The sequence below is a fragment of the Odocoileus virginianus genome, chromosome 5 (assembly GCF_023699985.2).
Source record: "Odocoileus virginianus isolate 20LAN1187 ecotype Illinois chromosome 5, Ovbor_1.2, whole genome shotgun sequence".
NCBI lineage: Eukaryota > Metazoa > Chordata > Mammalia > Artiodactyla > Cervidae > Odocoileus > Odocoileus virginianus.
The window spans coordinates 12,121,732-12,135,941 of NC_069678.1; the positions used below are offsets into that span (position 1 = coordinate 12,121,732).

Below are 14,210 nucleotides of genomic sequence, written 5' to 3' on the forward strand. Positions count from 1 at the left end.
TATAAAGTTATCATTTACATAGAACAACAGCCTTGTATATGTACATATTTGTAAATGCATCAAGAAGAGTAAAACAATACACAATTATATTGTGTATTAGTCTTATATATTGTGTATTAGTCTGTTAATAGTCTTATCCATGAAAAAAATAGGATTTGAAAAGAAATGAGATTATGTGAAAAGATAATTAAAACTCCTGAATTAGTACACTTCCAGTTTCACAGATTTATTTATAACTACATATTCTCTCAGGAAAAAAAATTAAATCTCTATAAGAAATTTTTTTAATAGATGTATGCATAGAGAGCTACAAAAAAACCTCTGTAAACAGTGGCCCGGTGGTTAAAACTCCACACTTTTCTCTGCAGGGGGCACAGGTATGATAACATACACTGTGTGGCAAGACCAAAGAACAAAACAAAATCAAATAATCTTCAGGGAAAGAATCTGATTGGATATATAACAAAAGGATTAAATGATCTTTCCAGGGGGTAATTTCTGACTTTCTGCCCTACACCTTTTGGGAAAAAGTAAAAATATAAAAAAGAAGCCATTAAAAAACAACCTAACATGCACGAAGACAGAAAATGTATTTGATGACAGGGATGACAAGTTTAGAGCTTAGAGGAGATAAGATAGTCTGACAATAAAAATAATTCCGCTCACACAGTTATACAACATAATCTTTCTGGGTCTTGATTTCCTCATCTGTATAGTGAGCACCTTGGCTACATTGTTATATTTCCCCTTTCTTGTTAATTATTCATAATTTTGACAACCAGAAGTAAGAACACTTCGAACAGAACAGGTCTTTTGTAGTGAAAGGTTACTAGATCAACTGAACAATTCAACTGCAAAGATACGTTACATTTGTACATAAGCTAGTTTCCTCTACACAAATAAAACCTTAAATGAGGAATTACCTTTTAGCATTCTCCTCTTCTTCTTCTTCCTCTGGGAATGGCTTCTGCTTTTTCTTGGTCTGTTCCTCCAATAGCCAACTTTTCCTCTTCAATCCCTTTTTATGGTCTGGATTCAGGTTTACACTCTGAACAACAGCTTCAATAACATCTGTAACTGTATCAGGGCCAAGGTGCAGTGCTGTTCCTTCTTCACCTTCATTTAATTCTGAACCAACAAATTGGGCAGCTTGGAATGCTTGCATTGATACCACAGCCTGGAGAGGACATTTCCGAGGTCGACCTGGTCTGCGTTTAACAAAGTTATTCCCTGTCCTGGCCTGTCTTTGAAGTTTTTTGGCTTTTAAAATTTTATTGACATGGTCCAGGTTTTTCTTGGTGGCCAAGATTTTGTCATAATTGCACATTTTCCGAGCTTGGCGCTGCATAGCTTCTACTACACTTCTCTTAATATGATGGGGGGAATGGCTGCTTGGCAACTTTTCAGCAAGGAGTGAGAGGCTACCACTGCACGAGTCACTGGGGGCTGCAGGCACTAGAAGGCCGTCTGGTTTTCCGAGGGTCCGCTCCTTGCTGAGGCTGCGGACTGGACTGGAGGAAGGTGGCACAGAAGCAGATGCAATCACAGCATCAATATTTTTCTCCAGGGGCTCTTGGTCCTCATGTTGTACCATTCGCTGCAGCAGACTATCCACAGAGTCATCCCCAGAAACCAATCTTGGACTTCGAGAGGGAACTCCATTCACTAAATAAGACAACAAATCACACGTGATAAAAACTGAACACAGCTAGTTACTCAAATAACTTTATAGAAGATAAAAGATAAGGAATATCACTGTATTATTCACAGCAAGATTAAGTATCATAATATCATATGCATTTGTCTTTCACGGGCAAGTTTCCTGAATAAGTTTATTATAATAACCACAGTAAATTCAAAGTTGGCCCATGGTTCTCTAATAATACATTGGTAAAAAACCAATTCTTACTCAGATGAGGAGCAGAAAGAAGAGTTTCTTTCTTTATTACTACTATTTTGGCTGCACTGTGTCTTTCCTGCGGTGCTTGGGCATTTCCCTAGTTGTGGTACACAGGTTTAGTTAGATCCCCATGGCATGTGGGGTCTTAGTTCTCCAACCAGGGATTGAACCCAGGTCCCCTGCATTGGAAGTGGATTCCTAACCACTGGACCACCAGGGAAGTCCCTAGAATTTATTTCTTTAAAAATAAAAGTTCAGTTAAGAGATCTGACAGCTAAATATTGAATAAAGAACTAAACTTTAAATACATATGATGTTTCTATAATACAACAGTGTGTGCTCAGTTGTGTCCAAACTCTTTGCGACCCCATGGACTTATAGCCCGTCAGGCTCCTTTGTCCATGGGATTTTCCAGGCAAGAATACTGGAGTGGGTTGCCAATTACTCATCAAGAGGATGGATCTTCTTGACCCAGGGATCAAATCTGAGACTCTTGCGCCTCTTGCGCCTCTTGCATTGGCAGGTGGATTCTTTACCATTAGTGCCACCTAGATAGTTCAGTGCTTTTTCTGACAATGTTTTAAAAGTGCAAAGGAATAAAACAAATTCTCTTCTTGAGAAAAGGTTTAAAATTATGATAGAAAACACCTCTATAAATTATTTTAGAAAGAATACATGTTGATGGTAAGATTTGAAAACAAGTTGTCTTACCTATAAAATAAGCTTATGGTTACCAAAGTGGGGCTGCTGCTGCTGCTAAGTCGCTTCAGCCATGTCCGACTCTGTGCGACCCCATAGACGGCAGCCTATTGGGCTCCCCCATCCCTGGGATTCTCCAGGCAAGAACACTGGAGTGAGTTGCCATTTCCTTCTCCAATGCATGAAAGTGAAAAGTGAGAGTGAAGTCGCTCAGTCGTTGCCTGACTCTTAGGAAACCCATGGACTGCAACCACCAGGTTCCTCCGTCCATGGGATTTTCTAGGCAAGAGTACTGGAGTGGGGTGCCATTGTCTTCACCAAAGTGGGGAAGAGGAATAAATTAGGAGTTTGGGATTACCAGATTAACTGAATCACTTTGCTGTACGTCTGAAACTAATGCAACATTGTAAACCAAATATACTTCAATAAAAAGCGAAAGCAAAAAACAAATGGTTTTAGATAAACCTTACCTTAGAGACCCCAACGATTTGCTGGTATTTGTTTGGTGTCTACAGCAACTTTTGAAGACTATAAATAATGTGGGACATTTTCAATTTCCTCTGGCAAGCTATATTAGTGTTACAATGTTATAAAAATAATAGGTCATTTCCCAAGATGCCAGTTTACTGTAAGTGATCACCGGTTACATGTCTTCAAAGTTAATCAATGGATTTCTAATCTATATGACTTTAAAATGTGATACTATTTTAGTTATTCCTTTACAAATTCTAGCCACTCTAGATTACAATCTCATCAGACTGCAAGGAAATTTTTCTCAAATTACCAACATCTTCCTTCAAATATATCCAACTGTCTCGTTTAAATTCAGTATTTTTAAAATGTCAAACTTTTAGCTGCATTTTTTCTTTTTTAGAAAACTTTTTATTTTCTATTGGGGTACAGCTGATTAACAATGTTGTGACAGTTTCAGCTAAATGGTAAAGGGACTCAGCCATACATATACGTGTATCTGTTCTCCCCCAAGCTCCACACCCATCCACACAGCCACATAACTTTAAGCAGAGTTCCATGTGCTATATATATAGGGCCTCCCTCATGGCTCAGTTGGTAAAGAATCTGCTTGCAATACAGGAGACCCAAGTTTGATCCCTGGGTTGGGAAGATTCCCTGGAGAAAGACATGGCAACTCACTCCAATGTTCTTGCCTGGAGAATGCCATGGACAGAGAAGCCTGGCAAGCAAGTCCATGGGGTTGCAAAGACCTGGACATGACTGAGCGACTAACACTCATTCACTCACTTGTTCGCTATACAATAGGTCCTTGTTGGTCATCCATTTAAAATACAGCAGTGTGTGTCCATTCCAAACTCCCAAGCTATCTCTTTTCCCAGTCGTAAGCCCCCCAACCATAAGTTCCTTCTCTATGTCTGTGAGTTCTGTTAAGTTCATTTCTTACAATCATTTCTTTTAAGCTTTCATATGTAAGGAATGTCATATGCTAATTCTTCTTCTGACTTAACTTCACTCTGTATGACAACCTCTAGGTCCATCCACGTTGCTGCAAATGACATTATTTCATTCTCTGTAATGGCTGAGTAATACTCCATTGTATATATGTACACCTTCTTTATCCATTTCTCTGTTGGTGGACATTTAGATTGCTTCCACATCTTAGATACTGTAAACAGTGGTGCAATGAACACTGGAGTGTATGTATCCTTTTGGACAATGTTTTTCTCTGGGTGTATGACCAGAAGTGGGATTCCCGGGTCATAGTGTAGCTCTATTTTTAGCTTCTTAAGGATCCTCCATACTGTTCTCCACAGTGGCTATACCAATTTTCACTCCCAGTAACATTACAGGTGGGTTCCCTTCTCTCCAGACTCTCACCAGCATTTGTTGTTTATAGATTTTTTTTTTTAAATGATGGTCATTCTAACTGGTGTAGTTTTGACTTGCATTTCTCTAATACTTAGGAATGTTGAGCACCTTTCCATGTGCCTCTTGGCTATGTGTATGTCTTCTTTGAGAAAATGTCTATTTAGGTCTCTTTAAATATTTTCTTGGGTCCTTTCTCTCTCTCTTCTCCTTCAAGGACCCCTCTAATGCAAATGTTGGTGAACTTAATAGCCTAAGAGGTCTCTTAGGCAATCTTCATTTCTCTTTATTCCATTTCTTATATTCTGTTTTGTGGCACTGATTTCTACCATTCGGTATTCCAGGCCACTTATGTGTTCTTCTGCTTCAATTATTCTGTTGTTGATTCCTTCCTGTGTATTGTTCATCTATTTGTTCTATGGTTCTTCTAGGTCTTTCTTAAACATTTCTTATGTCTTCTCCTTTTTTCCCTCCGAGGTCCTGGATCATCTCCATTATCATTATTCTGACCCCTTTTCTGGAAGGTTGCCTATCTCCACTTCATTTAGTTGTTTTTCTAGGGTTTTATCACGGTCCTTCATCTGGGACATAATTCTCTGCCTTTTCACTTTAACTTTCTATAACTGTGGTTTTTGTTTTGGAGGTTGCTGGATTCAGTTCTTCTTGCTTCGTCTGACTGCCCTCTATCTGGTGGATGAGACTATCAAAAGAGCTTTGGGCAAGTTTCCTGCTTTCAGCTATGTTTTATATCACCATTCTTTAAAATCTTGCCTCCACTGTTCTTGTAACATACTTTGATTACCTTCCAGTTACTTGTGACTGAATTAACTTTAGAGATCCTCAATATTAAATACTTGTCATTTACCTTTTAGACCTACTTTCCCACTGGGGATATGTTTATTCTCATAGTTTCAAAGTAATCCTTCTGATTACTTTTCTCAGTGAATGATACCATAAAGCCAACTATTCAAGATTATATATACTGAGAACCAATCATGTGGCTGGGATCATTTGATCTAAGCTCAGACAAAATCATCTAACTTATTCTCCCCACAAGCCATAAACTTTTCTCTTATGTTAGTGTGATTTCTAGACCCTATCTACTTTTCTTCATACTACTATAATAACTCAAGATCAAGCTAATCTTATCTCCCTGCCCTAAACTGCTTGCAGGGCTATTAAAACATGTATACACTCCTCTGATGCTTCTCATACCAAGTGAGAGTATCTAATTCCCCTCCCATGAATATGAGCTGCTCTTAGTAAGTTGCTTCTAGCTAACAGAATTTGATGGAAATACGAATGTGGTGATTTCTAAGGTTATGCTAGAAAAGGAAACACAGCTTTCACCTGGGTCTCTCTCAGGACACATGCCCTTGGAACCCAGCTTCCGCACTGCAAGAAAGTGTAAGAATAATTCCTGGGTTCAAAATCCCGAAAATTATTTTTGTCTGCTCTTTCCTATCATCAACTGCCCAGAAATATCAAAGGTTTTTAATTCTTAAGAATAAATTTAAAACAGAATCTTAAAATGGGTATACTGTTTGGAATTTCATTCCTGAGCCACTCACCTAGGGCTACCTCACACCTTACTTTATAAATTGATTCCATCTTACCAAATTCTAGCCTGCCAATTCTCAGTTTTTTTTTTCTTAATTTTTCTTAATTTATTTTTGGCTGTGCAGTCTTCCTTACTTTTCAAGGGCTTTCTTTAGCTGTGGCAAGGGGGAGCCACTCTTCGTTACAGTGCTCAGCCTTCTCATTGCCATGGTTTCTCTTGTTGCAGGACACAACCTTTAGAAGCTGGGCTTCAGAAGTTGCAGCATGTGAACTCAGTACTTGTGACTTGAGGGTTCCAGAGCATGAGTCCAGTAGTTGTGGTGCATGGATTTAGCTATCCTGTGAAATGTGGAGTCTTCCCAGATCAGGAATTGAACTTTTTTTTTTTTTTAAGGAATTGAACTTTTGTTTCCTACATTTGCAGATGGATTCAGGGAAATCCTATCTCTCTGTTTTTTGTTTGTTTGTTTTGTTTTGGGAGTCTGCTCCATCTAGGACATTATGCTGGGCATGCTATATTTTACTTCTGGCCACACTGCATGACATGCAGAATCTTAGTTCTACAACAAAGGTGATCACACCATTGTGGTTAACTGAGTCATTGAGATATTTTTCTTTCTGACCCCAAGGACTGTAGCCCACCAGGCTCCTCTGTCCATGGAATTTTCCAGGCAAGAATACTGGCGTGGGCTGCCATTCCCTTCTCCAGGGGTCTTGCCAACCTTTAGATCGAACCTGGGTCTCCTGTACTGTAGGCAGATTCATTACCAACTGAGCTACCAGGGAAGCCCCTTTTAACTTTAGTCAATCTAATACATATGAAACAATACCTCATTAAGAATTTAATTGCATCTTCCTAATAAGTGAATGTATTTTCACGTGTGCTTAGTCACTCAGTCGTGTCTGACTCTTTGTGACCCCATGGACTATAGCCTGCCAGGCTCCTCTGTCCATGGTGATTCTCCATGCAAGAATACTGGAGTGGGTTGCCATGCCCTGCTCCAGGTGATCTTTCCAACACAGGGATCAAACCCAGGTCTCCCACGTTGTAGGCAGATTCTTTACCATCTGAGTCATGAGCAGAGCCCTTGTGTCTCATGAAGTATTTTCATGTACTTCACTGCAACTCATAAGCAGTCTTTTGAAATGATGCTATTCAAAAAATTTCCCCATTATTTTCATTGGGTACCTTCACTGTTTTTTTTTTTTTTAATTTTATTGAGATATAATTGACATAGGACATATATTAGTTTCACATGTACAACAGTACTAATGATTTGGTATTTGTATATACTGCATAATGATCACCATTACCATGCATAGTTACAAATTCTTTTTACTTCTGTGTGTTTTTCATTTTCTAAATGTCTTTAGAAGAGCAAAAGTTAAAAAAGTTGATGAAGCTCAGTTTATCTTTTTTTTTTTTTTTTTTTTGCTTTAACAGTTCGTGCTTTTTATCCTACTTAAGAAATCTTTGAATATCCCAAGGTCATAAAGATTTCCCACTAAATGTACTTCTGAAAGTTCTATAGTTGGAGAAACTACATACAGGTATATATTCTATTTCAAGTTAAATTCTACATATGGTATAAGGTCAACGATCTTTTTATTCCATAAGTATATCCAGCAGTTCCAACACCATTTGGTACAAAAGATTATCCCTGCTCCACAAAAATACAGTATATGTGCAGAAAATCAATTTAAAAAGCCTATGGGAATGTCTATTTTTCTAGTGTCTATTCTGTTGCATTGAAAGATCTATATATCCTTTCACCAAAAACAGTCTTGAATAATTTATAGTACATCTTTATATCAGTTAGTAGAAGTCTTCTAATTTTGTTCTCAAAAAGAGCATACATGTTTTACTTTTTAAGATATTTTATGTATCTATATAAAGTATAGAGCTTGGAACTTTATATTTTTAAAAAGCCAGCTAGAATTCTGATTGAGATTCCATTAAATCTATCACTTAATTTTGACAGAAGTGACATTTTAACAATACTGATTCCTCCCAACAAATGATTAATCTAGAATATCTATTTAATCTTTTAACCATTGTTAATAATGCTTCATACTTTTTATCATATAGATCTTGTATACTTGCAACTTTTAATACAATTGTAAACCATATTTTGCTTACATTTCAACTGCTAATTATTCATTGCTGGTACACAGAAATACATTTTATGTTTAGCTTATATACCTCTCAAACTCATTTACTAGGTATAGTAGCTTTTTTCTGACAGATTTCTTATAAGAAAGAAATTTTCCTATGCATCAAATCATCTGTAAATAGATTTTTCTTCTTCTTCCTGTCTTACCTGTATGCCTTTTATTTCTAAGAATTGGGGTTTTTGGGTGGGCATTTTTTAAAATTTTATTTTTAATTGGAGAATAATCGCTGTGCAATGTTGTGCTGGTTTCTGCCACACTTCAGCATGAATCAGCCACAGGTATACACATGTCCCCTCCCTCTTAAAACTCCCTCCTTCCTTTTGCCACATCCCACCTTACTAGTCTGTCACAGAGCACCAGGATGAGCTCCCTACGCTATACAGCAACTTACCATTAGCTATCTATTTTACATATGGTATTGTATATATTTCAGTGATACTCTTTTTCAATTCGTCCTACTCTCTCCTTCCCCCTCTGTGTCCATAAGTATGTTCTTTATGTCTAAGTGTCTATTCCTGTCCTGCAAATAGGCTGATTCATCAGTACCATTTTTCTAGATTCCAAATATATGCATTAATAAACAATATTTATTTTTCTCTGACTTCACTGTGTATAAGAGGCTCGAGGTTCACCCCCCCTCACTAGAACTGACTCAAATTCATTGCTTTTTATGTCTGAGTAATATTTCATTGTATATATGTACCACATCTTGTTTATCCATTCATTTCTTGATGGGCATCTAAGTTGCTTCCATGTCCTGGTTACTGTAAACAGTGCTGAAATGGACACTGTGGGCATATGTGTCTTTTTCAATTATGACTGTCTCAGGGTATATGCCCAGTAGTGGGTTATATGGTAGTTTTGTTCCTAGTTTGTAAGAAATCTCCATAATGTTCTCCATGTTGTCTGTATCAATTTATATTTCCCCCAACAGTGCAAGAGGGTTCCCTTTTCTCTACATCCTCTCTAGCATTTATCGTTTGTAGATTTTTTGATGATAGCCAGCCATTCTGACTGGTTGAGGGGATACCTCATTGTAGTTTTGATTTGCATTTCTCTAATGCAAGGTGTTGAGTGTTTTTTTCATGTATTTATTAGACATTTGAATGTCTTCTTTGGAGAAATGTCTGTTTAGGTCTTCTGCCCATTTTTTGATTGGGGTGATTTCATGATGTTGAGCTGCTTGTGTATTCTGAAGATTAATCCTATGTCAGGTGCTTCATTTGCAAATATTTTCTCCCATTCTCACGGCTGTCTTTTCATCATTTATGATTTCTTCTTAAAGTAATTATTGCTATATACGCCCCTACTGGCATTTTCTTAATTGTTTGGAGTTTGTTTTTGTAGGCCTTTTCCTTCTCTTGTGTTTCCTGCCTAGAGAAACATGTGTTGTACAGCTGGTATGGTGGTGCTAAATTCTCCTTACTTTTAATAGCTTTTCTTTGTGTTTAATTTTTGTTAGTTTGATTAATATGTGAAAGAATTGGTGCTTTTCAAGTGGATGTCAGATTTTGTCAAATGTTTTCTCTTTAGGAACTTAGACTATTGTGATTTTATTAACAGTAAGCTGTTAATTTCATAATCGATTTTCTAATGTTAATCCAAACTTGCATTTCTGGAATAAACTCATGTGGACATGGTATGCTAATCATTCAACATACTGGATTCAATTTGATAATATTTTGTATCATTTGCATTCATGCATAGAAACAATACTGGTCTATAGTTTTCTGGAAATGTGTGTGTTGCTTGGTTTCAGAATCAGGGTAACGGTGGCCTCATAAAATACATTGGGAAAATGTTCCTACTTTCTGGAATAGTTTTTGTATAACTGGTATTCTTTTCCTTGAATGTTCATGATTAAAACTATTTGGGTCTTGAATTTTCATTGTAGAAAGGTTTTAAACTATGGGTTGAATTTATTAAATAGATATAAGGCTATTTAGGCTATTTGTTCCTGAGTTTGTAAATGGTTGTTCTCTTTTTATCAAATTTATTGGCAAAACACTGTTCATTATGCTCCCTTATTATCCTCCTGTGGTATGCAGCAATTGCAGTGATATCCTTTCTTTCATTCTTGATACTGTTAACTCAGTTTCATTTTTCTTAATCCTTTTGGCTAGAGTTCACATTTTAAAAAAAAATTTTCAGATAAGGAATACACCTTCAGACAAAGAAGTGCATGCAGAACACCAGCTATAAGAGTACCTGACCAAAGGAAAATATATAGAACCATGCAAAACTCAGGAGGAGGAAGGAACTAGGGGGATAAACAGGAGTGTAAGTAGGACTGGAGGTGCCCTTGGCGTGTGGGGGAACTGAAACAGGGGTCTGACCCCCATATCAGGGCAATTGTCTGAGTCAGAGGAGAAACATCTAAGGCTGGGAGTGAAACAGCTGATCTGTGGCTGTTCTCATTCACACCTGTGGAATGAGAATCAGAAAGTCCTTCTACAGCCATACATACCCCAGACAGGGAAGCAGGTCCCCTGGAAAGTGCAGCGGCTGGGAGCTGGAGTTTAGGGATTGCGGAGCAATCCCAGACGAGGGTTGCTGTTGACTGCGGAGAGGTGGATTGAGGGGATGTGAGGGAGGAGACTGTGGTGGGAAATGCCTGTGGAGGAAAGCCCGGCAGCCATGGAAGCAAGGCGATACTGCTGAATCATGTGTAGGGGGTGGAGCCATCACTACAGCCTCTCTCTCCTCACAGGCCAGCATGTGGAGATGGGAGGGAGGTTCAAAAGGGAGGGGATATATGTATACGTATGGCTGATTCATGTTGAGGTTTGACAGAAAACAACAAAATTCTGTAAAGCAATTATCCTTCAATAAAAAAAAAATTAAAAAAGAATTTTTTCAGTAAACCAGTATAAGCTTTCAGTAAATTTTCTATGCTGTTAAAGCTAAGAAGACAGACTTAGCTATACCCCATAAATTTTTATGTATTATCATTTTTATTCAATTTAAAAGATATTTCTGGACTTCCCTGATGGTAGAGTGGATAAGAATCTGCCTCTGAATGCAGGACACACAGGTTCAATCCCTGGTCTGGAAAGATTCCACATGGCGAGGGGTAATTAAGTCTACGAGTCGAACTACTGAAACTTACCCACCTGCAGCCTGTGCTCTACAACAAGAGAAGGCACCACAAGAAGCCCGTGCAGCACAATGAAGAGCAGTCCCTGCTCACTAAAACCAGAGAAAGCCTTTGTGCAGCAACAAAGACCCACCACAGTCAAACAAACAAAATATCTAAACAAATTTTTAAAAATTTTATCTGTGATTTCCTCTCTGACTTACGGGGTATTTAGAAGTGTGTTGTTGGGCTTCCCTGGTGGCTCAGTGGTAAATAATCCACCTGCCAATGCAAGAGACATGGGTTTGATCCCCAGTCCAGGAAGATCCCACACGACACAGAGTAACTAAGCCATGTGCCACAAATACCAAGCTCATAAGCTGCAACTACTGAAGCCTGTGCTCCTAGAACCCATTCTCCACAACAAGAAGTGATGAGAAACCTGTGCACTGCAACGAGAGTAGCCCCAGCTGCGGCAAAAAAAGCTCATGAAGCAACAAAGAAACAGCAAAGTCATAAATACATAAATATTTTGTTTTAAAAAGAGGTGTGTTGCTAAATTTTCACTTTTTGGGGGGGAATGTCAAGATACCTTATGTTACTGAATTCTAATTTAATTTCACTGTGTTTTTAAAATATATACTATGATTTCAATCTTTTAAAGTTTATTAAGAAGTTTTACAGCCCAGAGTATGATAATATTTTGGTATAATTTCACATGAACTTCAAAAGAATATGAGAAAAGGGTGTTGTCTATTTACTTATTGAAAATTCCTGGAATGCTTCAATTCTTTGGTAAAGCTATGTTTCCAACTAGCATGATTTTTCTGTGTGAAGAACTTTCTAGTACTGTAAATCTGCTGACAACAAATTCTTTGTTTTTCTGATAATGTTTATTTTGCCTTCATTTGTGAAGAGTATTTTTCTGCTTCAAGAATTTTAAATTGATAGGTTTTTTTTTTCTTCTTCCCTGTCAGCATTTTAAAGACATCATTTCACTATCTTCCTGGTTAGGATTTGTGGAACTTCATGGACCTATGGGTTTACAACATTCATTAAGCTATTAATTAATTATGGAAGATTATTTTTCAGATTTTTTTATACCTAACTCCCTCCTTGTAAGACTCAGATCCTATGTATGTTGGCCTTCCTGATATTGTACCACAAGTTAATAAAACTGTGTTCATTTTACATCAGTCTTCTCATCCCACATTTACACTTTATTATTTTTTTAAAAAGTTTGGCTGTGCTGGGAGTTTGTCATGGCATTTGGGCTTTCTCTAATTGCAATGCGTGGGCTTAGTTGCCACAAGGCATGTGAAATCTTAGTTCCCCGACCAGGGATCCAACCTGCGTCCCTCGCGTTGGGAGGGTGTACTCTTTAACTATTGGACAACCAGGGAAGTCCCTACACTTCATTTTAGATAGATTTTAATAGTATTGTTGCAAGTTCAAAGACTTTTTTTTTCTGGAGTGTCTAATCTGCTGTTATCCCATTCAATGAAATTTTCATTTCAGATATTTATCATATAAAGAAGTTAACCTTGGATTTTAAAAAATAGCTTCCATTTTCACTATTCACTATATTCATGTTTTCCTTTAAATCCTCAAGGATAGCTATTTTAATGTACTTGTCTGTTAATTCCATCACATAGTATTTCTGTGCCAGTTCCCACTATTATTCCATATTCTATTTAGTCATATTTTCTTGCTTCTTGGCATGTCTATTAATTTTTGATTGATGCCAAATGCTGTAATGATACATTGTTAAGTGTTTCGATTTTGCTGTCTTCCTTTTTAAAATGTTAAGTTGGAGAAATTGAATATACATAGTTCTGGTTGATTCATCTGCCTTTCAATTGCAAGATAAAGGCTGGCATTCCTGTGTTGCTGGAGTAAATGAGAATGCCAGGTAAATCAAGATCAAGGATACCCTAATCAAAAAAGAAACTCAGCTTTACGATGAAGACAAATTAAACTTGCCTTTGGCTCTGCAAGGCAACTGGAGGCGCTACTAATCTACAACAAAATTTTATGCATCTTTTTCTTTGTCTCACAGGCAATATACATCTGCATGAAACACAGAAGGTGAATGTGAGCTTGTGTTCAGAACTCTTTTTTTTCCGCTTCACCCCAAGATAAAACTGAAATAAAGATCCAGCTTCTGAGATAGATTTGTTTCTACCTGATCTTACACTAGAGTCACCATTAGGGTGTTACACATTCATGAAGGGAAATCTGATGGAAACCTCTGTCTGCTAGAGCCCTAGGCTTTGTTCTTTGTCTCTTATTAACTGAGTGTGTTCCAATAAGCAGGCTCAATATCACCAGGACTCAAGTAGGTGTCAAAGACCTCTAACGCTATTTGTCTTTGTTGAATCAAGCTTTCTGGACATTTCTGGTTTTCTATTTACTTATTTCAAAGTTCAGCAAGGTATTCAGAAATGTTTCCCACATTTTACTTAGTTTCAGGCATCAATAAGATTGCTTACTCTGCACATCTAAATCCACCACACTGGTGAAAATAAAGAGCTCTAATTTATTTCAATGTAACCTGAATTCCAACAGTCTTCTTTCCTCACCTAAAGCTTCCAAACTGCTCTCACTTTATACCTGTTTTTCTAAAAATCTTTTCCACAATCATTTCACACTTTCTGTCTACATCTTTCTTGACTTCCATATGACACCTGACATTAAGAGGCTTCTATGACATGTACTCTTTATTTTTTATATTAAAAAAACTATTTAAAATATTATGGCATTCACTGACATCTTTTCATCCACTTTCTTCTCAAATCTAACATATCTTAAATCCCCAACTCTGTCATCTTTTCAAATTACACTTTCTCTCTGGGCAACCTCATTCACTGACAGATTTAAGTTTATATACACACTGCTAGATCCGTACCTATACCACAGGCATCATAAACTATAAACCACACCTTCCAAATGGCTAACATT

At 37.4% G+C, this 14,210-nt stretch overlaps 1 protein-coding gene across 7 annotated transcripts in view; it reads right to left on the minus strand.

Moving 5' to 3' along the window:
• Positions 1-14,210, minus strand: part of ASH1L (ASH1 like histone lysine methyltransferase) — a 199,189-nt gene that overhangs the window by 97,121 nt on the left and 87,858 nt on the right. For all 7 annotated transcript variants that reach the window (XM_020912393.2, XM_020912391.2, XM_020912394.2 and 4 more), the window contains one exon: positions 924-1,665. In XM_020912393.2, coding sequence (XP_020768052.2) covers positions 924-1,665 — 742 coding nt within the window. The remainder of the gene's footprint in view (positions 1-923; positions 1,666-14,210) is intronic.